Source organism: Passer domesticus, chromosome 3 (genome assembly GCF_036417665.1).
Source record: "Passer domesticus isolate bPasDom1 chromosome 3, bPasDom1.hap1, whole genome shotgun sequence".
NCBI classification, from domain to species: Eukaryota; Metazoa; Chordata; class Aves; order Passeriformes; family Passeridae; genus Passer; species Passer domesticus.
In genome coordinates, this window is record NC_087476.1 from 36,673,827 (window position 1) to 36,700,484 (window position 26,658).

At 36.4% G+C, this 26,658-nt stretch overlaps 1 protein-coding gene across 2 annotated transcripts in view; it reads right to left on the reverse strand.

Annotated features, from left to right (window-relative positions):
* The window catches only part of RNGTT (RNA guanylyltransferase and 5'-phosphatase), a 170,244-nt gene that overhangs the window by 73,251 nt on the left and 70,335 nt on the right, over nt 1–26,658 (reverse strand). For both annotated transcript variants that reach the window (XM_064412633.1, XM_064412634.1), the window contains exon 12: nt 16,465–16,533. In XM_064412633.1, the coding sequence (XP_064268703.1) occupies nt 16,465–16,533 (69 nt within the window). The remainder of the gene's footprint in view (nt 1–16,464; nt 16,534–26,658) is intronic.

The following is a 26,658-nucleotide window of genomic DNA, read 5'->3' on the forward strand; positions in this document are numbered from 1 at the left end:
GGGTTTGAAGCAAAACCAAAAAAATAAATGGCTTCAAATCATTGGCTAATGTATATGTGATCCACAATTGATCAAATGGTGTCTGATTGTAAACTCTACTTTGGCAAATTAAGGTAACTGTTGTAGAGCTACATACTTCTACCTTTATTACAAATACTCTCCTGACCACAGTGCCTACAGTCAAAAGAATTGGTGATGGTCCACGGTTGCTAGTTAAGACATTAGATTTATATTGCTATTGATTATTTTGTAATCTTATTTTTCACCATCACTAACTTCATTTATGTCTTCATTGCATATGTGCTATATAAGTCCTCTGAAAAAATAACGCAATAAAAACAACACTCAAGATACTTCAATTGATCTTTCATTGATGTATTTCATTCTATACTGCACTTTCCATCACTAAGTTAAACTGAGATGGCCTCAGCATGTAGCAACAGTGTAAACTGCCACCAGGAACTGTTTTATTTGCTTCTCCAGATGAAATTTTGTTTCAAATTCAGTTTCACAACCAATTAACAGCTTTAACCAGAAATTACTACAATGGAAAAGGCCATATCTATGTAAATTTTTCTCTGCCATACATGGTTAATTTCTACTTGTCTAGAAACACACATAAACAAGGCCAGAGCTAAGAAGCTAAATGGCTTAAAACAACTGTCCATAAACTGTTGGGAGAACCAAGATAAAACAGAACCACCTTTACTGGTTTTTCTTTGTCTCTCTTAAAGCTTATTATTCTTCTCTCTGCCCCAGCAACACCACAAATCTTTGAAAGACTCTTAGGGAGATCTTCCCTCTAACCTTCCTTTCACACGTTTACTGTGAAAAAAGCCTTGGTCACATGAAGCCAGTAATGTTGGAGAACACATCAATTTTCATTGTATAAAGTGATGTGTAGTTGCTTCACTGCATCATTTGTTTTATGAGCCTTACTGTTTATGTATCTTTACAAGTTTAAAGTGTTGTACATACCAGCCAAAACCTTCTCTCATTTCTCAAACCCTATGGTACCAATCTCTCTTCACCTTCTGTCCTTTCATTTTTACCACCTCTGTTGAAACTCAAGCTTAAGTGTAATCACCTTAAGTGTCATCACTTCAATTTACATCAGAGAAAGAAGGAAGTCAGTCTCTCAGAGGACTTCTTTCTTTTTGGCTAGTTAGTTTGTGATTAATAAGCCCCTAGAAGTCCCACAAAAACTCGGCTGGATCAGTGGAAAGTATTCAGTGCTCCAAGTCTGACAGCCATAGCATCCTGGTATAACAAAAGAATCTCCATGAACTGAGCAGCAGTGCTTTTGGCTGACTCACTACAATAACCCAATTTGGAAGCTGGGTAATTTATCAGTATTAGAGGCCACATTTGCAGAAGCTCCAACCTGTAAATTTAAGGCTTCATTAGAACATCAGTTTTGTTGACATTTTTAGTAAGCTACGATGATAATCAGTATACCAGGAATAACATTTCAGAAAATCCCCTTAGAGCCCAGGAAGATTAATGAAAACTATGAAACTTAAACAAAAAAAAGCGAAAATATATTTCAAAATACTTCTTGAGGAATGCAATCTTAAAAAAAAAAAAAAAACAAAAAAACCCCCCCTAAAAAAAAATGCAGCCTTACATCAAAAGGCAATCAGTAGGCTGGAACCTTTAGCTAGTCTGAACATAAGGAGAAATGTGCAAGTACTAAGAAACTGCAGCATGTTGGTCTCAGACACAGTCCAATTTCTCTTTATAATTCCAGTGATAAAAAGCCCCTCGAGCTGAACAGATACGACTGAAAGATGATGCGCAGGATTTTTTTCTGCATGTTGCTAAATGTATGCTACACAAAATTGTCATTAAGGGCTAGCTTATTACATCTTACAGGGCTACAAATCTCCTTGAATTAAATATTCATGAGTCTTGCTTGGAATACTGAATCCTGTGGTATTTTATAAGAAACAATAGAAACTAGCCTTTTCAACTCCATATTCTAGTATATAAATTTTAAAATTGTGAGTTTCAATCATATTAAATTCATCATTAGCCATTGACATGAAAATAGCAAATTTTCCACATATTTCACATCCTTATTTTCAAAAGGAAACATTCATACAACATGGGAGATAAGTCCCCCAAGTAGAACTCAGCATGTGCTCCACAGTGCTTTCACTTGGCAAGTAGCAAGCTGATGTGCTCAGAGATGAAAAGGAAAGTGGGGAAAAAATGTATATTGAAAAAAAAAATCAGTATGTACTTTCTCTTTCAAGTCTCCTACAAGACTAATACAACTTAAAACTGCATTTTCAGGAGACTAATTTGGATAATGAGCAGGGAAAAATCCTCATCTAAGAAGAAAAAACATACCACACCAAATGAGAGAATGAAGGGATCCTGCCCACTCTTTGTGTGAAACTAATCCTTGTAGCTCTGACTTAGGAACAAACAAGTCAGCGTCTCTGGGTAAGAACAGGTTAAGTTGAATAGGATAGCTATTTGCTGAGCACTCTAAGCAAAGGGAAAAGAAATATAGGTTGTATTTTAAGAACATTGCTCAAAAAATACAGTTACTGTGAAATTAGTTGCTATCCTTCTTGGGAAGGACATTCTTCCATTAAAAGTAGTGGTTCCAATGTAAGTTGCTAATATTGCCTTGTAATCAAACAATAGTTCCTGCCACATCAGATTTTTTGTCCCTTCTACAGAACATGACCACACAAACACCCATCAGACATGCAACGCACAATCTCTGGTTTGAATACTGGGATTGAGCAACTGCCATGAAGAACCTGTTCCAACTTCTCTGCTGCTGGCAGGGAGCATTCATTCTGTCACTGGCAGAAGGGTTAGAATCAGACTTTTTCCTCCATTCCCTTTTCTTAAATGTTTCTTCTTTAATTATACCAAACGTTTAAATGTTAATGTAGCTTTGCTTCGAGCAGGCAAGCAGCTGAAGGGCCAAAGAATTAGGGGAGGGGGTAAGTGACAATTACCATTTGCCAAAACAAATGTCATCAGCTTTAGCTGCTATTGAACAGTTTAACATTTTAACAAGGAGGAAGAGAAGGGGTAGTTAAGGACAACTTTTCTATAAACAAATATACAAGGTATTTAAAAAACAGAATTATATTTCTAAAGAAAGAGAACTGCAACTCATAGCGCCACATCACCAGCATCCATCAAGTGAATTGAATGTCTGATGTGCAGTCACTGGGAAATTCTGGGAGAAGAAAGCAGACAAACCTGAGCCAGTTCAGGAGAAGCTTCTCTCAAATCTGATTTCTCTCCCATGCATTCTTTTTCTTAATATCATAAAAAGACAACAGTCCTTTCCTTAACCTCTAGAACATAGCACACAACTGAGAATGACATAGGAAAAAAATACCATCACTGATTCAAGAAAGATTCTGTGATGATATTTGGAAGACAGTTTAAAAATCTCTTCCAACCTGCAAGATAAAGCGAGTTTATCACTTCAATATAAATGTTACTGAAATACTGAGATAATGAAGAGTATGCTAGTATGAATTCTGAGCTAATAAATTAGATCTCTGTGAAACTCAATCCTACTTGTGAAACAACTTCAATAGAATCCTTCAAAAACTTTACTAAAGCAGAATGAGTGGTACAGAGATGACAACAAAGTGAACAAGCTCACCAGTCATACTCCAGAAAGAATTAGACAGCCATGTGGAACATGGCTACATCTCTTTACACCAAGAACAGTAAGTACCATGCTCATTTTATGAGCTGTCTTGTAAAAACCTTTTCTCTTGTATAGTACATCCTCAACAGAAGGAGAACATGGCTTTCATAAAACAAAATCATTCAATAAGCTAATTGTTGAAATTAAATTCTAAAGGTGGGACAAAAAATATGAATCTTAGCAGATGGGGAGTCAGTGGTATCAGTTTTGGCAGAAAGATCTAGAAATTCAGTTCACGTGGAAATCAAAGACATTTTAGGTAAATTGAGCTATAACAATGATTGCAGTGTAAGTTGAGGGAGACTGTTGGGTGAAGCACCATTCTGCATTTACCAAAATACTAAAACAGGTGGATCAAAGTTTTACATAGACAACACTTAGGTAATAAGGCCTTTGAGCACATTTTCTCCTCAGTTGCACATGTGTATTTGTGCTTTCAAAATGTGTGAAACTGGGAAAAGCTCAGAAAAAAATGGGTTTCAAAAGTGGTAGCAGCTCAGGTCCTGACAACTCTTTATAACTGTTGCAAACAGACATATTACAGAATAATATGCTCCAAGAAGGTATTATAAAGGATCTAAAGCTTTAGACTCCCCTCGCAACTGGGGGTAAAAGAGAAAGACCATTAAAAAAACAAAACCACTCTAGGACACTAAAACCTAATTAGAGCAGAAGAGTGGTATACAAAGGGAACAACAGTCAGCTGTTCATTAGGAACAGAAGGAAAGCAATTTTGTCTAGTGGCATAAGAATACTTAATGGTGTTTAACTCCCTGCATCCCTCCTGCCCAGCACCCGTTGTACAGGAGGGAATAGGTCACACAGTGGTGTTCAACAACCAGTATTCTTCCCTAAGCCCTCCTATTCCACCACCTGGGGATCACAGCCATGTGCATTTAAGTAAGTGCAATCTTGCAGAAGAGAACTGTGAGCATGTGTGACTGCAGTCAGAAATGCAAGAGAGCAGTCAAAAGCTGCCTGCAGGTGACCACGACATTGTCCTAACAGTCACTAAAGAAACTCCCACTTCTTTCATCTCAAGAAAAAAAGGTTTTGTAATTTACCCCTAAGCCAATAACTGAATCTTAAATAGCGAGCAATATGATGACTTGAATTAAAAATTTTCTGTTATTCAAAATTCCCCTCCAGTACAAAGGAGATCTCACAGTATAAAGGCATTAGCTAGACAGATAAACATATTTTTTTTTCCTAAAACCAGCAAAGCTCTACTTTACTTCTTTAATAGTTGTAGAGTTTTTTTAGCAACCAAGATGTGTACAAGCAGAGTGGTATACCCAGTTAAAATCAAGATGGAATACCTATCCTAGGAAAAAAAGTATCATCAAAAAACCCTTGCTTACTGCATGATCAAAATTTTAGTAACTTTTTTTCCCCTCCATTTCTTTCCTGGCCAGTTACCAATAATATTCCTAAGAAATTAATTCATATATATTTGCAGTGAGATACTGCCATGTTTCAGAGGTAATGGAATAACACCCACCAAATTCAATAGAGGACAGAATCCTACTTCTTTTGAAGGCCTAGGACAACATGCAAGCAAATGTCATGGAAACAGAAGCTCTCTCCATAGTAACACCACTTGTGGCACGGCAGCTAACCACTCTAAGATGCTCCAAGACAAGGCATTAGCTTAAACCCAGTTTTCATTTAGTATTTGTTCCATTAACATTCCATATATCTATCAGCCGTAAAGATTTATTAAAAACATTAACAGTTCACAAGAATGCAGTATCAAAGTCAACCGTAAGTATAAGGGCAAATTAATTAACTGTGATAAAGCAAGTCTGAGTAACATTGTCTTTTGGGAAAAAAGCCAAGAGACTGATGGCACTGTAAAGAATAATTATATTACAGCTGGTTTCTACTACAGTCTCTGACCCTACGCAACAATTGTCAGATGTGCAATAGCATCTTACATGAAACACCCAGAAGGAGCTACAGAGTAAGACACATTAAAATAAATTTAAAATAAATTTTTAAAATATATAATTACACTTAAGCAACCCTCATTACCTGCTGTTATATAAAAAAATTAAATTTTTTATCAACCAACCCAACAACCGAAACTCTCAAAACCAGCTGAACAAAGACTCCAACCAGCATTGTAGTTGCTCTCCATGGAGATGGACCAGCTTAGTGCATAGCAATCAGAGCCATGGGAATGATTTTCAATGAAAATCTATTTGACAAATTCCGTCCAGTTTGTGAACTGTCTGTACGCAGTTCATGACTGACAAAAAAAAAAATCCTGATTAATTTTGTGGCGATGTTTGTTGGTCCATTTTCTGATCTGATGACCAGTGCAAAGTTTCACTTCCCTGCCTGTTACTAGATAGAAGGCCCATAGTACTATGTGTCCCTTCCATCCAGAAACTGAAAAGGGTCAGCAGTGCAAATGGGTACCAAAACACATTACCTCTGACATTTCTGCAAGTAAAATACCAGGACTTGCAAGCATAAAAAATAGAGTTCATCCTGCAGAATTTTTTTTTTAAATGTCACAAATAATCACAAAAATCATTCATCTGGTTGTTACTATGCAAATTATGAAAAGCTACGTGTGTTCTTTATTGGTTCAAGTACTTAATGAAATATAAAGTTTAAAATGAATCCTGTAACAATGAAAAGCATCATGACTGTACTGCTGTAATATATAAGCTGTCTGAAAATACATTAAAAATAACTTTATCAGTCTTTGTACATGGAAGTAGTCCCATGTTGTATATATATTTTAGAGAGTAGAGCTGGTTCTACTCAAAAATCAAACATATTCTTCCAAAAGCATGCTAGTGCTTAAAAAAAAAAAAGCTCTGAAGGTTTCCAAAATATAATATATCCAATATGGTTCACTACATACAAGTTTGTCTTACAGAAAAATCTGTATTACTTAAAACTGACACCTTTAAAAATATTCTGTAAATAGCAAACAAAGCAAAAATCCTTTTGGCTACTGGCCTTAGAGCCAGCTCTGTTAGAAGAGTAGGGGGAAGGAACTCCAAAAGCCGAATATTAATTTGCTTTGCTTGATGTTAGTTGATGGTAAGACTGCTCCAAAGGAATATGCTGCCTAAAAACTAGCAAACACTGACCTCTGCCAGTCTCTTCTTCAATTAAACTCACATTTTTCCTCACCATCATATGCATCAGACAACTTGCAGACAGATTTAAGTAGGAAAGTGGAATTTTATATTTTATACTTTAAGACAAAAGGAACAACCTTGAAGCTCCTATTTTGTTAACCACATAGCAAACTTCTTTTTTTACCTGTTTTGAGCTCTGAGCACTATGAGCACTAGATCCTGTGATCAACTTAGATTTGTTAAACAGCTGTTTCCAAAACTATTTAGAATTTTGCTTTATTCTTCTGGTTCCTTTTTCTAATTACAAGCAGAACAAGTCATATTATCCCTTAAAAATGGCAACATCAATTCACTGTCTGACAAGTCCCAGTGATACACATTTCAATTGCTCTCATAAGTTAAAAGTTCTCTAGAGAATCTCATGTTGCTTAAAACACGTTTTGTTTCAGTGGTTGGATGAATATACAGATGCAAGATCTCCCTGGGATGTCTAGTGATCACTGTTTGGAAACAAGCAACCTACTGTTTGTCAGTTCAAACTTGTCAAAACTTTCAGACAAGATGTAAAAAGGGTACTAACTGGTTTTTAAATAACAATTCAAAGCACACAGAACACCTGCATTTTGGAAATCTGAGAAAATTTCCAGCTAAGACTTCTAAGCATTTTTCCCTTTTGGAACCAGTAGACATGTCATAGTAGTACAGTCCCCTACTTCAATGGAAAGGGGGAATGTGGAAAAAAATGAATTTCATTTCAGAAACACAACTAGCAGCATAAAAAGAAAATAAGCTTTTGCTTTAGGAATATCTGCACTAATTTCATAGGAAACCTTCATCAGGTTTCTGATCTCTGACTTCTATAATCAAGGCATGAAGTCCAGCACTGCCCTTCTACCTCTGTACTTAATAGACCTGTATGATATAACCACATCTAAATTATTCACCATGCACCTCAGTGGAAGACAATGAAATTTTCGTAGAAGCAATTTATAACTTTCATATCAAGCTCAAGACTTTCATTTTTAATCATATTAATGGACTTGGTTCACTATTTTTGTAATATCAAAGGCTAGGCAAGCTGATGAAAGGAACAGAAAGCACAATTACAACTAAAACTATAGTTACTGTCAGTCCAAAGGAGACTGAATTATCACACAGTGTTCTGTTGTACTTCTTCAGTAGGGAACACTACTCCACAGGCACCTCTGAACCTTGCAGAGTACTGTTCTGTACAGTATCATGAACATGATTATTTTAAATGTGCAGTCACCGATATGCACAATGACCTTCAAAGATTTATCTGATAATACATGCTAGCACCTAAGAAAAATATTCTTACAATTTAAAAATTCAGTTACCCTTTGGTGATATTTATCATGTGTTTTCAAAATTGCTGTTTATAAGAACAGTGACCCAGTAAACACTCCAAATTACAAATAACAGGGTAATGTAGAATAAATCATTCTGCTTTTAAAGAAAGTGTCTTTAAATGTTTTAACTATCCAGATACCACAACACAAGTGCTGATACTCCTCTGAAAGTCATCCTGTTTCATCACATCTCGGGTACATATATAACTTTTCTGAAATGATAGGCTACTGCTTACACTAAACAGCAGGATGGAGGTCTAGACAAATATTCTGTTTATCCTGATACCACTATTTCTGTTTTACTGCTGTGCTCCTGCCTAATAAAGAATACAAATATTTTATGAAGAATTATCATGAAAACTTGAAAAGTTTGTCGGCTGTCTTGTTCTGCCACACACAAAAAATAGAACTGGGAGAAAACAATCACAACCTAGCTCTTCCAGATACTTTGCTAAATCTTTTCAGTTTGATAGAAAGAGTACAGAGGGATTATAAATTAAGTGCTCTGTTCATGGATATCTATTCTGGGATCTGAAGAAAAGAGGGTTGACAAAATACTTTCTACTGTATTGTCCAGTTTCCAAATCATTCCGATCTATCAACTTCTTCTTAGTCCTGGAGAGATTGCTGTAAATTTCAGGATGAGTCAGAACACCGCCATGAAGACAAGTGACCACTTCATTAATCTATTCAAGAGTTGAATGAAATGATTCAGTAAAGAGTTCTTACTGATTCAAATCAAAAACTCTCTTAGACTTCCTTATGCAGCTATAAAAGAGATTTTTTTTCAGAACTGATCCACAACACATATAAATCAATGTAATTTTTGGAATACAGACCTACTCATTTAAAAGGTATGTTTTGCAGAAGCTGAACCATTGTGTTGGTATTCTCACCTGAAATCTCATTTACAGTAGATATTCCTAATATTTACCTATTTACTTTAGTTAGAAAGTACATGCAACCATAGTTAGAAGCGTGACAACAAGTGTACTCCACAAGTTCCCTGACAGCTGGCTTTGAGACAAAGAAACTATGCAAAAACCATTTTTGGAATCCTTTATGATTGATGATCCTTTATTTTCCCAACCTTTAAAACAGCAGCAGGCAGAGAAAGTGGGGTATTTTCTTTTCCTAAACAACACATGCAGAGACACCACCATATTAATGTTAACTGACAATCCCAAGGATGACTAGTACACATAATGTAGGAACGATCTTTGCCACTGGCAGAATGATTAAACTGCACAACATAAGTTCAAGAACCCATTTAGATAGCACCCATAAATGCAGTTCACTGCCTGAGAAATCAGAGAATTCAGGCAGTACAGGTTATCAGCAAGCAAATGAGACAACATACCAATTAAGACCAACACTCTCCTTAGGTAATCAGACTCAAGGCACTGACATCTATTCAGGCTGACATAATAAGAAAGTCAGATTAAACAGTTCTGGCAAATAGCAAATACATTTGCATTTCAATCTGAATGTACTAGAGGACCAAGAGCAGAAAGTTAAAACAAGAAAAACTTTTGCTACACCCCAACCTTACTATATTCAGAGCTGAAAATTATTCATAAAGGGAAAGAGGGAAATGTAGATATTTTCTAAGGTGTGAGTTATCTCGGGTTTTTGGAAAGTAAGTGGAAACCATAAAAATCTGCTACATTCAAAAATCATGGTACTTGTATCTAGGAGTCTAACAATTTAATTAAATAAGGTGTAATCAATTTAATATGACCTTAATTACTGGTGTTGGGTTAGCTTTCCTTAATTTTCTAGTTTTCTGATTAAAAAAAAAATTAGAAAACAAGTCACCCCATGTGAGCAAAGACAAACCTGAATTGGTATAAAAGTTTTACTTGTATAGCCACAGAAAACTCTTCAAAGGAATATTGTGTATTGTTAATATATTCAGGTATGTTTGTAAAGCATATGAAAAAAGTGGTGTGTTTGAGATAGGAATAGCTACTTAAGAGATGAATTGCAAGGAACATTACCATGGAAATTGAATATAACAACTATTCATAGGGAGAAGACAGTTGCAAAGTTCAGTGGCATTTCAGGAGATTGACAGCAAGTTCTCTGTTAAAGGAAAACCTACAACTGCACAAAAAGTGTACACTGATGTGACAACAGCATCCCCTGACTAGCAACAGATTCAGTCAGGAACATTACTCTTACAGAAGAAATCACATTTACCAAAGAGATACTTTAAATACTTGAAAGCTTTAAGTAATGTGGATCAACACAAAAGACTGATGAAAACTATTCTCTCCAGATTCTTCTCCATTCTGCTGCAAATTCTAGAGGAAAAAAAAATCAGGTGGTCTTAGCATTTGTGTTAACAAACTGATGTCTTCTCCCAGTGACAGGATGCATAGGAACAGTTCAAATCTGTGCCAAGGAGTTTTAAAGTGGACATCAGGACATATTTCTGTACTTGAGAGGATGGTGAACCATTGAACAGGCTTCCTAGAGAGGTGGTCAATGCCCCAGAGCTGACACTGTTTAAGAGGCATTTGGTCAATGCACTTAATAACATGCTAAAATGTTTGGTCAGCCCAGGACTGGTCAGGCAGTTGGACTAGATGATCTCTGTAGGTCCCTTACAACTGAAATAGTCTGTTCCATTCTATTCCATTCCATTGCCTCCAAATCCTACATGAATCACTACAAAAATAGAAAACTAAATCCAGAAACATGTATTTGTTAGAAACAAAAATCTATGCTATTATATGAGTCTTCCTAAGCCTTTATATATCAGCTTTGGTATTGAGAGTATATTTGGTATATCTGAGTCTGCCTGAAGCCATTACTTGCTATTGCACCAGAAATACATGACAATAATTGTTACCCCATCATTGATAAACAGGATATCTGAGCTTCAGAAATGAGCCAGCAAGTGACTATGCCTATGATTAAAGATCTACACACCATTTGATAAAATATATACTGTGGAAGAAAAGGCTTTCCAATTATATAGAATTATTTATGACAAACTGGCACTGCTTAATGAAACAAATCATGGAGATATTTTATTTGGTGGTATCTTTTGGAGATATTTAATTCAGTTTTAACTTCAGTGATTTTGGAAGAACTTTCACAATGACAGAAAATAACACTGCCTATTATACAATAGGAATAGCACAAATAATTAACAGGCAACCAAGCATTTCAGATCACCACTAAGTCTGCCAAGGGAAGGGAAGGAAGATATAGTAATAACTCATGCAATGTTATTCAGTTATAAAAACCTATTCATTATTCTTTCATTTTAAAGGCTAAACTTTCCATTAGTATTCAGTATAGGGAGTTATGTGTTAAATAATTCAGCTGTTCTTTAAAATAACATTTATCTTAGAAGAACAGAGCTCAGCAGCTGCCCTTCGTCCTTCCCTCTAAAAATGCCAATTCCACACAACTGGACTTTATTCCTCATCCAAAATGAGAGCATAGAGGAGTACCAAACAGAAATCAGCCTGAGCCAACGCAAAAGTGTAACAAAGCTCAGGAGGCAAACACAAACCAGAAGATTTTAAATTGTGATACAAGTTTTCTACAAATGCTCAAAAGCTGTCCTTAAGCCTTCCTAACCGATGGCCAGTGAGTCTTCATTTAGCTGGCTAAAGTAAGAAAATAATTCCTATATCCTTTCCTGAAGCAAAGGAAAAGCAATAGTTTTAGTCAGAAAGAAAGCTGGTTATTAGGAGATTACTAGCATAAAAATTAGACAGTCTGAGATATTTAGCAAAAGTACAAATTACAAGGGAGACATGAAAAGTAATTTCACTGATGAGTGGGCAGAGGCCAAGAAGAGGCCATTTCTGAGATTTTCATTAAAAACTACAGGCTGGTAACCTGCAAGTGTTCTAAAACAAATGGAAGAAGTTTGTCGTTTTGAAGAAACATTTCAAAAAAATGGACTGAAAGCTTCCAATCTTTACACAAGCATTCTTGTGTAATCTGTAAATAAGGCATGTGGCCATCACCTTTAAACTAACTCACTCTTTGTCTGGGGCATGATCCCAGGGTGAGAACCCTGTCCATGAAGTTTCCTGCTGCTCTGTTTTATTCCTACTTAGTACTTAACTTCCAGCCCTGCTCTGCCAACCTGTTACAGGTAGAGGAAACACAAAGTTGATCAGATGGAATAGAGCTGATTTAGGCATATGGGAGTTATAGTGATAGGATCTTAAATGGATAGATAATGATGTAAGGAAAAGTGTCAGGGAGAAGCAACAGAGAAGGGAAATCAAAAGGAATGAGGAAATGGGCTGCTGGATAAAGAGAATGCATGAAAAGAAAAAGAGTGAAGGAAAGAGTACAAAGGGAAGAAGAGAAGCAATAGTAAGAAGATATTTGTCTCTTGCAATGGAGTTGCTTAGAGTAGGATATGTTAATGCAGGAATTACATAAGAACCACACATCACATCAAGCTACCTACAAAGCATTCTTAAATCATAAATGAGGAGAAAACATCCATCACGTCCCTAACTATGGTCTTCTCATGATCTGTGAAAGCTTTCACACTGAGAATGGAGGAAATCAGAAGGAGATGGGATGCCTCAGCCATAGCCTTTCAACTGTCACTGTGAAATGAAAGCCTTTGTACACCCCAAGCAATAACCAATATAAGTAATTCAAGTAACCAATTAATTAGGAATAGTAATGCTCAGTTCATTTGATCTTGCAAAATAAACTAACCTGCACAGGCAGAAAACAATCTCCTTACTCCTTAATGTTATTTCTACCATTATGAATCACAGTGCAAAATTTCTGCAATAATTTCTGCTTCAGTACAAGAACCTTGCTAGTCATAATAAGAATTTAGATAGGAATACTAAGAGAAGAAAACAAACCTTCTTACATCTAACTGAAACCCTAGATTCAGTAGTAAAACTTTTTCACAAATCCCTTTTCATTCAAGCATATCAATTTATCAAATCTGGACTAATAGAGGCACTTGATGCCAAATCTCTTCAAACCAAAGAGAAAAGTGAGAAAACCAAGAGCTCTTAGAGGCTAAAAGTATATTCACAGATCATTTTGGATATTTTGAGTTTTATTGCACATCAGAATTAAACCAAACTTCAAAACAACAAAATATCCTTTCTCCATCCATATTGACTCCCAGTATCAGTGCTGGCTGTAGCTAGTAAGGAATATATCCACACCACCTGAATAGGTCTGGATGCCTTTGTCTGAGACCAGACAACAAGAGGAGCACCGCTGAGTAAACGAGGGCAGAGGGGAAGGGAAACTTAGAAAAGGGAAACTCGGAAAGGGAAACTCAGAAAAGACTTTCAAACAGTATGAACTAATAAGCTCAACTCTCCTTGTATTATATAGTTAACTTCTGCATTCTCTTAATCTACCAAAAATACAGTAAGTGTGGGCAATTTTCCCCAAAGAATTTTCTGCCTGTACACGTTGGCATTCTGTTTATCCTCCTCTGCTGCCACTTCATTTTTCTTTGTGATTTTGCTTCAGTTCCTGTCTACATTTGTGTACATCTCAAAACACACACTGGATTTTAGGAGTTCCCAAAAGATGTTCTTGAATTTCTCTGATCTTCTAAAACTTAGCTTCATTTCTGTCTATCCTTTTTTTTTTCTGCAAGATCAATTTTGTCAACAAATATGGTTCTTAATTATCTTCTGGATATGTCGTGGTCTCTTCACTTGAGACAAACAGATTTTATAAAGGTCTCTAACCCTCACAAAAACCAAAGTTCAGGGTTTACACCCAAATCAGCAACAGGAGGTTGTTGTTTTCTTTCTGAAAAGACCTAATACATCATGCATTCAACTACAACACAAAAATTATTTCAGTTAGTATTCTCAAGGGGTCATTTATGCACTGTTACACTGTTATTCTTGTATTGTTGCCTATTTATTTATTCCCTCTGTATCACATAACAAAAAAAGCCATCTCTATCAGCTTCACCCTTTTCATTATTCAGCTTTATATGCTTCTTTTCCAAGTAACAGGTCTACAATAATATTTTTCACTCCAAATATATTACCATAGTGGAAAACCAGCACAATTACTTATACTTACTCAACTAAGAAGTCATTACACTGAGAAAACTGCATACTGCTTCATCCAGGAAAATCAGCTTAATAACAGAAGCAACAAACTTACATTCCATAAACTCAGAAACAATATTAAAATTTGAACATTAAATTAAATAAATACATTAAAGATGAATAACCTTTATAAGCCTTTACAAAAGAAAATTGGTTTAGTTGGGTTATAAATTTTTTAGTGTGCTAAGTCAGAAAACACAAGTTCTAGAAACAAAACACGTCAGATATTGATTTCCTGTAACAGTGACTAAGTGATACATTGTTCACCAAGTTCATTTCAACTAGAAAAGGTAATTTCAAATTTAGCTGCAGTAACTCTGCTTAACTTAACCTCCAATTTTCATGGAAGTGCTTCTGAGAAACTTTTACAATTGCTTTAGATTCTAACTGTATTCTAAGATATATCATCAGGATTTCTTATGAAAGTGTGAACTCTCTTTACCCTAGTAGTTCTGCTTTAAATTGGAAACAGCTATGTACTAAAAAAAAAAAAAAAAAAAAGAGAAAAAAAAAGTACATGGCCTAATTGCTTAGTTAGCTGATGTAGAACTTGAAACAGAGAGGTTTATCTTATTTCCAGATGGGAGTGTCATCACCCCTTGCTAAGATCTGAAGTATAGGAAGGGAGGAAGACCAGGAAAAATATGTTTCAACTGGAAAAGTACATACATGTACTTTTCACGAATAACTGGAATGGTAGAAATATCCATCAAATTTGAGTTAATTGAAAACAACTCCTTGCTTGATTCAGTCAACACACTGGAGGGAAGGGATGCCATCCACAAGGACCCTGACAGGCTTGACGTGGGCTTCTGCAAACATCCAAGTTCAACAAGGCCAAATGCAAGGTCCTGCACCTGGGTCAGGGCAATCTCAAGCACAAGCACAAACACAAACTGGGTGGAGAATGGGTCAAGACTTTCTCCCTGGGGAGAAAGATTTAGGGTGTTTGTGGACAAAAAAGTTCAAGAGAAGCTGGCAGTGTGCACTTGCAGCCTGGAAGGCCAATCACACCCTGGACTGCAGCACAGGAGGCAAGGGCAGCAGGGCAAGGGAGGTGATTCTGCCCCTCTGCTCTCATGAGACCCACCTGGTGTGCTGTGTCCAGCTCTGTGAGCCCCAGCATAAGAAAGACATGGACCTATTAGAACAGGCCCAGAGAAGGGCCACTGAGATGATCTCAGGGCTGGAGCACCTCTCGTACAAAGACAGGCTGATGGAGTTGGGGATGTTTAATCTGCAGAAGAGAAGGCTCCAGGGAGACCTTAGAGCAGCCTTCCAATGTCTAAGATGGGCCTACAGAAACAGATGGAGAGGGACTTTTGACAAGGGTATGTATTGACAGGATAAGAGAGAATGGCTTCAAATTGAAAGAGAATAGGTTTAGATTAGATATTTGGTAGAAATTCTTTATTATGAGGGTGGTCAGGCACTGAAACAGTTCATAGAAGCTGTGGATGCTCATCCCTGGAAGTGTTCCAGGCCAGGCTGAACAGGGTAAAATTCCCTACCCCCGACTGGAATTAGATGATCTCAACAGTCCCTTCCAATTTGAACCATCCTATGATTTACAAACTAAGAAACAAGTCAAGAAGGATGATGCCACAGCCATGATCTATGCCAATATACAGTACACACTGCAGTGTATCCACTGTATCTGATGCAACAGGAGGAGTAATAGCATGGATGAGGCCATGCTAGCTTGAGAACCACTTGCATTATTTTTTCTGGTTGTCTGCAGTACTGCTGGTAACTTCTCCCCAGGCCACTCATATGCCTTTACACTGGCAGACATGGCTCAAGAATTCATCATGCTTCATGTGCACTAAAACAACGTGAGTCACAAATTTTAATAACATTTTAATGTGTGAACATCCTTGAAAAAACAAAATAACATGAGAGCTCAAATCAGTGGTTGAAAGATTCAAGGAATGCAAGCAGTCATAGAAAATCCTTCATTATTTAACAACACACATGCATAGTACACACTCTAAAAAAGCATGAGATGATTCCTGAAGACTACCACCATTGATTAGTAAGAAATCACACATACTACAAATGAGATAGCAACTAGTCAGAAACAACACTGCAAAGTAATCCTGACCAAAACAAAGATTAGCTAGCTAGTAGATGGATGAGTGGGGAGGGAGAGCGAGAATTTTATCTGGAACTAAAGGCAGAAAAGATCCATTCTTTATGCTACTTACTCCTGTAGGCTGAAATATCAGTCCATCCACTTCATGGCTAACTTCTCTGGCAAAGTTTCCTTCCAGGAGCTGTAGAACAAACAAGAAAGAAAATCTTTTTCCATAGAGAAATGCACATCAAAGTGAGTAGTAGTGGATTATATGCTACTACTGCAATTGTTTGCCAGTAAACAGCTTATTTATGGTTTAACATTAGAGCTTGGGAAATGCCAACGTCAACAAAGTAGCAGTTTCCACAAAGAATACGCAAGGCTAGAAAATCCTTTGTCCAAAAAGAAATACTTAGAAACAAAGATGGCTCTATATACTACAAAACTAAGAAATATCAATTCTAATACAGGACACTATAGTCATATGTGGGCAAATTAAAAAATCCATTTGCCATTTTAACACACAAGTAGAACTTTAGATTGAACTTATTTCCTGAAAAATACTTCAGGGCATCATTTGAAATTCATGTTTGACAGACTTCTTAACTAGGGCATAAACCAGTAACACAGCTACATGTCTGTAAAACCAACTCTTTGAATTAATTTGTATCTTGAATACAAATATTTAATATTCTATTTAATGCTTTCAAAGCCTGTGAATTATGTATGGAGGTAAATATATCCATCTAGATGAATTTACCAGAGAAAAACCACCTAATTAAACAAACTACTGAAACCAGCCAGTCAACAGTTATGAGAATTGATTATATACTTCCATATTAAATTCTGACTTGCCTAAGGAAAAGCAAATTATCAAGGAGAACTACAACTGACAAGTAATAGCAAACATTAGGAGAATTACCAAAATATCTCTTTATTAATTTCAATTTGTTTTACTGTTGAGATGAAGAATCTGTCCTGAAGTTGTAGATACTTTTAGTAAGATTTGAAAAAACTTTGGCATAAAAGTAACCAAAAGTTGATAAAACATCGCAAATACAGAATCAGTAAATCAGTCAGTTTTAAAAGCATCATTTTGGCCTGATCTGCTAATATTGTACTATGTCCTTTCTAGAGCTCAACTTACTAACCTGCTGACCAAATTATTACTAAATTATTCTAATGATGTCAATAAAGTACAAAAGCAGCTGAGAACTAACATTTGTATCCTATTAAGGCTGCACAAGTAAAAGCAATGCAATTTTATGTCTTGTAGATCAAAAGTCTGTTGGTCAAATACTTTGAACAATAATGATTCTATATATTTTACTTAAACCTGTAACAGTTTGCACAGAATGACTGATCATTTTGCTATAAAAAGCTAGCTTTTTCTCTTACCTAGTCATTAGTCTATATTTGTGCCTACATCTCCAACAACAAAGAAAGCTTTGACTATTCAACTTTTAGATACAATTTAACTGGAAACAACACACGAAGAGAGTACTCTCAAGTAGAAAAGTATTTTAAGAGTATTTAATTCTGAGTAAGAAACTATCCAAGGAAACACAATTGCTCAGAAGAGAAAACCCATAACTGAAACTTGAAGCTGCACATTGCTGTTATAACCTGTTGCTATCTTGAAATTTACAGCTGAAGTTCACAATGTAATGTATCTGCTACCATATGACTACACAAAATAACAACAAAATAATCCCAAATTCTTTCATAAATCTATTGTTAGTATTTGTTTTTACTGGACCAATGAATGCATTGGAAAAATATTTAAACACATGTCAAAAAGTTTTTAAAATAGTGGGTTTTTTTTAATTTCTACATAAATTAAGTCTTCCACAGATCACTTGCAAGTTACTTAGCAGTTCCAAAACTGACTGGCCAGTCATCTGTAATAAGAGTATGCTTCAAACTTACAAAAATGCACAACACTGGTTTCGTTAAATTCAGGTACCAAAAAAACCTCTCACTGAATAATGTTAATATTAAGGAATAACAATATTTTAAAAACAAACAAACAAAAAACCAAGCAAACAAAAACAAAACAGAAACTTCAAACTAGTTAAGACTACTTTTTATAAACTTCTGACTAACTTACCAAAAGGCATTAACCAAACTGGCAAAGAGAGGAATCAATCACCTCTGTTTCTGCCTCTGTTTTTGAAGTTGTTAAGGAAAGTACAATTTGAGAAGACAGTTATTTCTGTGTTGGAGCTTACAGAACTGAATTATGTATTCCATCCCAAAAGAAAACTTAAGAATACAGAAATAATCTTCAAAGTTGGAATACGTGCAAAAGCAGAAAATAATTATCATGCTGTTTAGCCTGCAACACTCTCCACTCTGGTGAACATGTAGTTTTAGAAAACTACATTCAAGTACTATTACAACTTGATAAATTGAGAGGAAAATATAATTTTTTTTTTCCATTTTAGAAATACATTCTGATACTTTTCATTCATTACTTAGCCAGAATTACAAAATGTAAAGAAATCTGTCCCATCAAGCTCCCACCCAGTTTCAGAGTCAAACGTTCTGTTTGGAGGTCCACAGTGTTTTCACTAAGACAGCTCCTCCCATGTGTCAATTAGATATCAAAGACAAAAGGATTTTAAATCCAGAGCAAGTCTCAACAGATAACTACATTTCTTTGTGCTCCTAGTTATTCTGCTTTCATTCTCGTTAGATCAATTACATGTATTTGAATGATAACACTCTCTCTAGAAAGGAATTTTGACTAAAAAGGATTAGCAACTGGGGGAGGGAATGGAGGAAGCAATGTACATTTTCCCTGGCATTATTCCCATTAAATTTTTCTTGAGAATTAAACTATGTAAAAGTTGTCTGTGAACAGCAGAATACACAGACATTGAATATTGCAGAAGGTTTGGAATGACACGGAAATGAGCAGAAAAGCAATGTCTGACATACACGCAAGTATTTTTTACTCTAAAAAAGTTACATTTTTTCAGTTTATGAACTTCAAATGCAAATATCATGGTTCATCTTTTAAAAAACGTTGTTCAACATTCCACATGTTCAAATTTCTAATTAACTTGAACAGAATGGTCTTTTTTAATCGGCGCCATGATAAATGGCACACCTGCTTGACTGGGATGACTGCCATGGACCAGATAAAGTGCAATGCATCTCAATGACATTTTATAAAAGATGGGTAAATGATGCATGTGAACCAGCTCTTCTGGCATCCAATTCCACGTTGCCTCATGGCATCTATTGCCACCTGAGATCCCCTCTGTTCACTCCTTTCAGCTGCCTTCTTCCCTGTGAGCACTGCAATAAGCCATATACTCATATTACAGTTTATTATTTAAAACTTTTCCTTTCATAGTTTTCAACTAAATTTAAAATTATCCCTACATCTAATAACACTTCTCTAAGCAAAAGAACAGTATAATTGCATGGATTGAGTGGAGCTGTATGATGAGTAACAGGATTTCTCCCTGCTCCTTAACCACTGAGAAGAAGAGCAGCAAAAGAGCACTAATAACTTGCTGAAGCTGATTTTGTTAAAACACTGAACCAGTCAGCAGTTCTTCTGTGGATAATTGAAAATTCACGCTTTAGAGATCTCTCTGTACTTATGCTAACAAAGAAATCACTCTGCTCCTTCAGCAGGAAGGGGAGAAAATTTTGGTGCACACAGATTCCATGCAATGCTAGTAGGTTTTCATTAGTGTTTTGGTATTTCTGAGCCAAGACACATAATTCTGTAAGTTCACAGATATTACACTATTCATAAAATAAATAAGCCCAGCAGGTACTACTGTGCCTTTTCCTTCCCCTTACCAAAAAGAAAAAAATCTCATGCAAACACAACATAATGTGAATTATGAGGATTCTAAAACATAATGATGACTCTGAAAAGTCATACTGAGTTCCTACAAAATAATTTTACTACGGTCCTTGCACACACATCACAATTATTGATCTCCTGTGTCCAAATACAAAAATACTGCTAACCATTTTGTCTATAATTCTGATTCAAAGCTGACACTGCTGGCTATCCTCCTGAAATACTTAAGGATACAGAAAAAATCCCTTTCAACGTTATAATACAAGACAAATACACGTCCCTTTTCCTTGCTTTTTCAATTTCAGAACTGTTATATGCTTCACTTCAAGTCAAGACAGAGCAATTGTGCCTGCAGTCCCTATGGAGTTTTCCAGATCCACCTTCCACTACTGATCATCTGGACCTGCTCACTCTACAGAGAGCTGTAACAGCGAACATACTTCACTCTAAAGCATTAGTTACAAACAAACTATTAATTGAATTGCCAGTCAGCCAGAACATAAAACACCTTCATACATGGGTCTACTGTCATTCCTAACTTCACAGAGCCAGCATCTTCACCAGTTTAGGTTTCAGTCCAACTTAAAGGACCATCCCTTTCTCCAAGGATGACAGCCCTCACCATCAGCCTCAAAGAAATTCTCACAACCTGACAACTGTCGAGTTTTATAAACATGAGCTCATACATCTCTGTAGATAACCTACTACATAAATCTTCATAAATCCTGTTTTTGAATGACATCAGAAATCCCACAGAATGATTTTTATGCTAAGATCAGTTAAAATAATGCAAAAATAGTCTGGCTCAGATTCATGCCAACTATCACATTTCCCCAAAATACAGCAGTCTGTATCAGGCAATGATGGAGCTATCATCCAAGCTACTAACATTCTAAACTCCAGCTTGCCAACAGTATATTTTGAAAAGGAGGCCTCCTGGAAAAGAACTAAGCATGCACTTGGTGGGGTATAAGCTTCCTTTCAGATGATACACAGGCTGCTGTGCAATGCTTCAAAATATGATCAAATGCAGCTTAATGTCAAGTCAGGGAAGTGGTCCTCTAAGCTACAGCTGTAGCTCCTTCCTCCTCACCAGGATCTTTCCAGTTTCCCCTGTCCTGCAGCATCAAGTGTGTCTAAAAGCAGAGAAGGTATCAAGAATGGAACAGCTGCTTTCAGTCTCAAAGCAAAAAATCATCAAATAGCATGTAAGTAACTACATCATAGGGGAAAAAACTTTCATATACTATTTAAAAATTAAACCTAGACTCTCAAACTTTCCACAAATAGAAGTTGACTAGTTCACATTTTAACAGAAATAGAGCCCAACCCAAAGTGTTCACAGAAGTTTTGACTTTGTTTCACTGACTGTATTACTACAAATTCATGGTAAAACTTCAAAACAAACTTTAGTCACTCTAGGGAATTTATGGTTTTGGGAATTAAAGGGAGCGCACACCTTCTGAACTATAGATTTAAAACAGGGGGAAAAAAAACAACAACCCAAAAAAACCCCAAAAACAAACACATGAAACTCAATCCATGCAGACTTTTATCTTTTTCCCATTCAGGACACCAACAACTCATCTAACATTGTTAGTAAAGCAAGTAAAACAGCTGATCTAAACCAACCTAGTGTAAATTAACAATCTGGGGGTAGATGGGAGAGGATCAAAGCCACATCTCTGGCAGTTCCATTGCTTCCTACCCTCCCTGCTCCAAACCAGACACAATCTGCATCACCATTTCAGACTCACTTTCAGACAGCTATGAGGATGAAACCTTCTCCTCTCACGCATATTTAAGTTCCTCTTCAAGTGATATGCTCAAGTGCCAAGTAATTTATTTAGAAAGCTCTGCAATCTCAATTACAGCATGCTGTGATGGAGAACCACAATCTTCATTAAGCTGTCCAACAAAGTACTGCCTGTGCAATTAAAAAATTAATTCCTATTTCTCAGCAATTTTTTTTCTTCCTTCAACTTTTCTTCCTTGCTCCTCTTTTTAGACTCTGACGAAGACATCTCTTAGAGTTTTTGTTTTTTTTTTTTTAGAAACAAAGTTCACATTTCAAACATTTCACAAGGAAGCAAATGTAACTTTTCAGATATTTCAACGTGTCCTCAAAAGATACCCCACAGATACCATTTTTTAATCAAATGAAACCATGCCATTTAAACTAAACTGAATATTCCAGAAGAGCCACAGCAGCAAGAAAAAATGCACTCCCTGTTCTCTGTCACAGGAGTCTCTTTTCAAGGAGATCTCTGCATACTTGAGCACTTGCCAAAGTATTTGACCAGCCAATGGCTTATTACAACTGGCTGCTTGCCTCCAAGTGGCTCCTTCCAAGTAACTCTGAAGATCCTGAAATCACAGCCCATGGTCTCAGGAGTGTGACTTAACACATGGTCAAAGTAAAGATTTCTGCTTCATTGTTAACATTCGTTTCCCTCTCAAAACCACAAGTAATGTCTCATTTATATAATTTCAAGTTTTCCTCCAAATGACCTATAAAAATGTTGAAAAGCAGACTTTCAATAATTTAACATGACCCGGTTTCCCCTGCATCAGTCTCATTTCCTAATCAAAATATGATATGCTACCTTACATCAAATAAATGGGGTAAGAACAGCAACAGTTCTGCATCTGTGTATCTGCATCAGGGTAACGTCCAATTCTATGCATCCTCCTTCATTAGTCATTGTATTTAGCTATATTTATCTTACCAGCAATAAAAGGGAAGAAAGAAAATGCATCATAATAACTGAGGGTACAGTGAGAAAACCACAGCTTATACTAAATATTCTTAAGCTAATATGCTAAGAAAAAATCATGAAGTAACGAAGTATTTCCTGGCCCATGTCAATGATCTAAAATATGCATAAAGGAAAAGTAGGATCAAAAACTGTAGAAAATAAATTAAAAACTGAGCTCTGTAAGAAGTAATTGCTTAAAGAAGTTTCTTATGCTAATTAGGAACCAACACATATTGAAGATAGCTGCTACATTTTTAGTAAACCAGTGAAATTATCTACTTTGCCCTAACTGCATAAGGAACACAAAGTATAAACTTCTCACTTGCTCATTACTTAAAAAGAAATTTCATGCTTTTGGGCTGTAAAAATGTATGAAAATCCTTTAAAAAATTCATGCTCAAAACTCAAATCCTAGCTTTCACACAGCCATCCAACTCAAGATGCTAATTCTAGACAAAAACAGAGAAAAGCTGCAAACATTATTATGTCTGTATGAACACGTACATATTGAAAGCACTTGATATCAACCAGTAACCCCATAACTAAACAAAAAGAGTAAAGTAAACACCCAAGGTCCACCTGTTTAACAAAATCACCACTATTTTGAACTGTGTAATCTCTGGCAACAGCTGAATCATATGGTGATGAAAAATATACCAAATGACTGTAAAGACGCATGGGAATTTTTTCAGTTGATAAAATTTAAAAATATATACTTTTATAAAACATTATTTTATGGAAAGCCTTTCAGTTTGTTAATTTACTAGAAGCTCTGAAATCAATCATACTGAAAGACTAAAAATAACCTCTTTACCAAGTTAATCATACAGAACATTTTGGCTCAAAAGACATGAAAAACACCTAATTATGGCAATAGATTTGTTCCCTATAAGAATGAAAGCAGATAATGGCAGCATTGTGATACTGATGTTCACTAATATGATCAAGAGACTAATTATTATCCATGAATCATTTGTAGCATTCAAAACTTGATTAATGTCAGGTCAAGTTTAACATGTGATAGGTTTTATTAGTAATGCTCAGCTATCCCACAGCTTGTCAATGTACACGAGTGCCATCTGTTAGGTGTAGGAATAGCCAACAGCCACAACAAAAACACATTGGCAACAACTGGTCACTGAAGTATGTTTTAAGAATTCCATAAGGAATACCCTAATAATTTTAAACACATTAGAGCAGAATCCAGTACTAAAGACCTGCTAAAGATAGGAAACTTGTAGCCCAAAAAAAGTGACCATGCAAGACACGTTTCTCTCTTTTGAAAGGTCAATCAAAGGTGTGTTTAATAATACTGAATTCTTCACAGACTGACCAGTTTCTAGCAACAAACAAATTTTTGCTAGAGGAATATGCATAGCTTCCTCTCTACACTCCTCCATGGATGTCTAGTAAGCATTTCTGTGGAGAATACACTGCTTTACCCTTTTGAGCACCGCTCATGGCATTCAAATACATATGGTCCTAATGGCTCATCTAGCAAAACGCTGTTAAAGAATACTCAATCTGAAATTCATATTCCACAAAAAACCATTCACTGACAGCCTTTCATTTGTTTCAGTTAGCAGGAAGAAATCCTTTTGTGGAAGGGCCACTTTCTAGTATTTCCCACCACTTTGTGGAGGTCACATTTACCAGGGGTCACCTCTCCCATGTACAGCCCATTAGAGCAGGACAGGAAGTCACCTGGGCACTTCCACTGAACCTCCACAAGCTCTGCACTAGTAACAGTGAGGGCAGCAAGGCTGAAGTAACATGAAGTGGCAACAGACAGGTGCATGCACAGAGAGGAAGGAAGGTGACCTAATTCTGGGTTTGCTCTGGCAACTATGTGCTCTCCTCCATCTTCAACTAGTTAGAAACTCAGCAGGAGCATTGAAAGAAACATTTACATATCTCATCCTACAACAGCCCTCTCAGATTTATTACAGACATGTTCTCATTTGATTGCCCTCTTGCATTCCAAGTGGATGAAGCTAAAAGGCTGCAGATCTAGGCTGCCACTGGTACCTGCAGTCTGCACTTAAGCTCCAAGAATTCTGTTTCCTGCTGAAAAGTGTGATGTGCAGGGCTCCCAGACTCCTTTGTGTCAAAGTCAAACGCATAAAAGTCAAATATACTGAAGACTTAATGTTAGTCAGCAGAACACAGACCAAAAATAACATAATTCCAAGAACCAACCACAACTACTGCAGAGTGTCTTCCTTGACTATTTGCCCATATAATTTCATAGTCAGTCACTGACAAGGGCTAAACTACTCGTGACTGGTCATTAGCAGCCTAATGAATCACTCTTCATTACCTTTTAGAACAGCAATTCTGCAGAAAAGTCTTCCCTGGAGTCCATATATTTTTTCCAGGAGAGGAAGGCAATAGAAATTCCAGTTTATACTCATGTGATAGGGAATGAGCAACACCTCCAAACAATAAAGCCAAAGAGATTCAACCCTTCTCTCTGTAACTTGCTTTGTGCATGAGGCACCTCTTAGGAAAAAGCATGTTGGGATGCAGCCTTGGATGTGAAAGTCTAGGAACGACACTAGCTTGATTTCACCACCCAGCCACACAGGGAAAAAATGCTATTGTGAACAAGAGTAAAATACATGGTGAGGGTGGCAGGGAATCAAGTCTGATGGTTCCAATTTATTTTTTTTAATATCCTCTTGGTTTTGCAGCTAATTTAATTAACAGCACTCTTCAAATATGCTAATAAGACTAGTTGTATGCCATGTTTCTTAATTATTTGGAGACATCTTAGAAAAACCTAGAGCATGCTACAGTAAGAGCCCCACTGAGCCACCTCCCATGTGCTGGTTCTGAGTGAACAACTCCAAAGGTTACGCACCTAATATATTCAAAACAATACCCAAGAATAACATAAGCACTATGTGTGTTAATGCTTAATTTGACAGCACATCTGCATTCCTGAATTCAAAATAAGCATAAGGCATTTCTCACTGTCAATCTCTTCTCAAAGACACAATTGAGAAACTGACATCAATTAACTATGATGTTTTCAAATGCTTCTTTCAAATAAGAGAAATAAGTTCCTCCAAGAAACTTACAATTGACTTTTGTGATAGCTTCAAAATTAGAGAAATGTGGACTCCTTGAAGCTTTGCAGGAATGACCCTGCCAAACAGCAATATTTCATATTTATTTTTCCTGACAAAAAACCAGCAATATATTTAATGGCTTGGCCATTTCATGCACTGTGCTCTTCACAGTTCTCTGTTTCAAACTGCACGGTGAATTCATTTTCTTTCTTTTAGGCATGGGTTATGTTGCCCACATCACTCTCCCCACACTCCCACCTGGCAGAACACACCCATCTGAGATTACAGTGTCGCTGGAGCCAGAGGAGATTTAATAGGTTCCACTAGCAAATGCTTTGATCTATTTACATATAAGCTGCAATCTATGACATTCCTGAATGGATGAAAGATGCTTGGTAAAGCCTGTAATGTCTTCAACTGAGCAAGGCTCTCATTACACTGATGCTTGCAAGCTCGCTAATGCTCTGGGTTTGACCAAATACTAAATTCAATAGTTCTTCTGATGTCAGAGGAAAGAATGGCACTGGGTTGAGTACAATGGGGCTGAATGACCTTCCACTGTTATATACTTGATAAGGTGTAGCTGTTATCCAGCCCCTGTGCAAATCTGTTATCCAGCCCCTGCATAAACTGTTCCAACATAATCTGATCTCCAGTTGCTA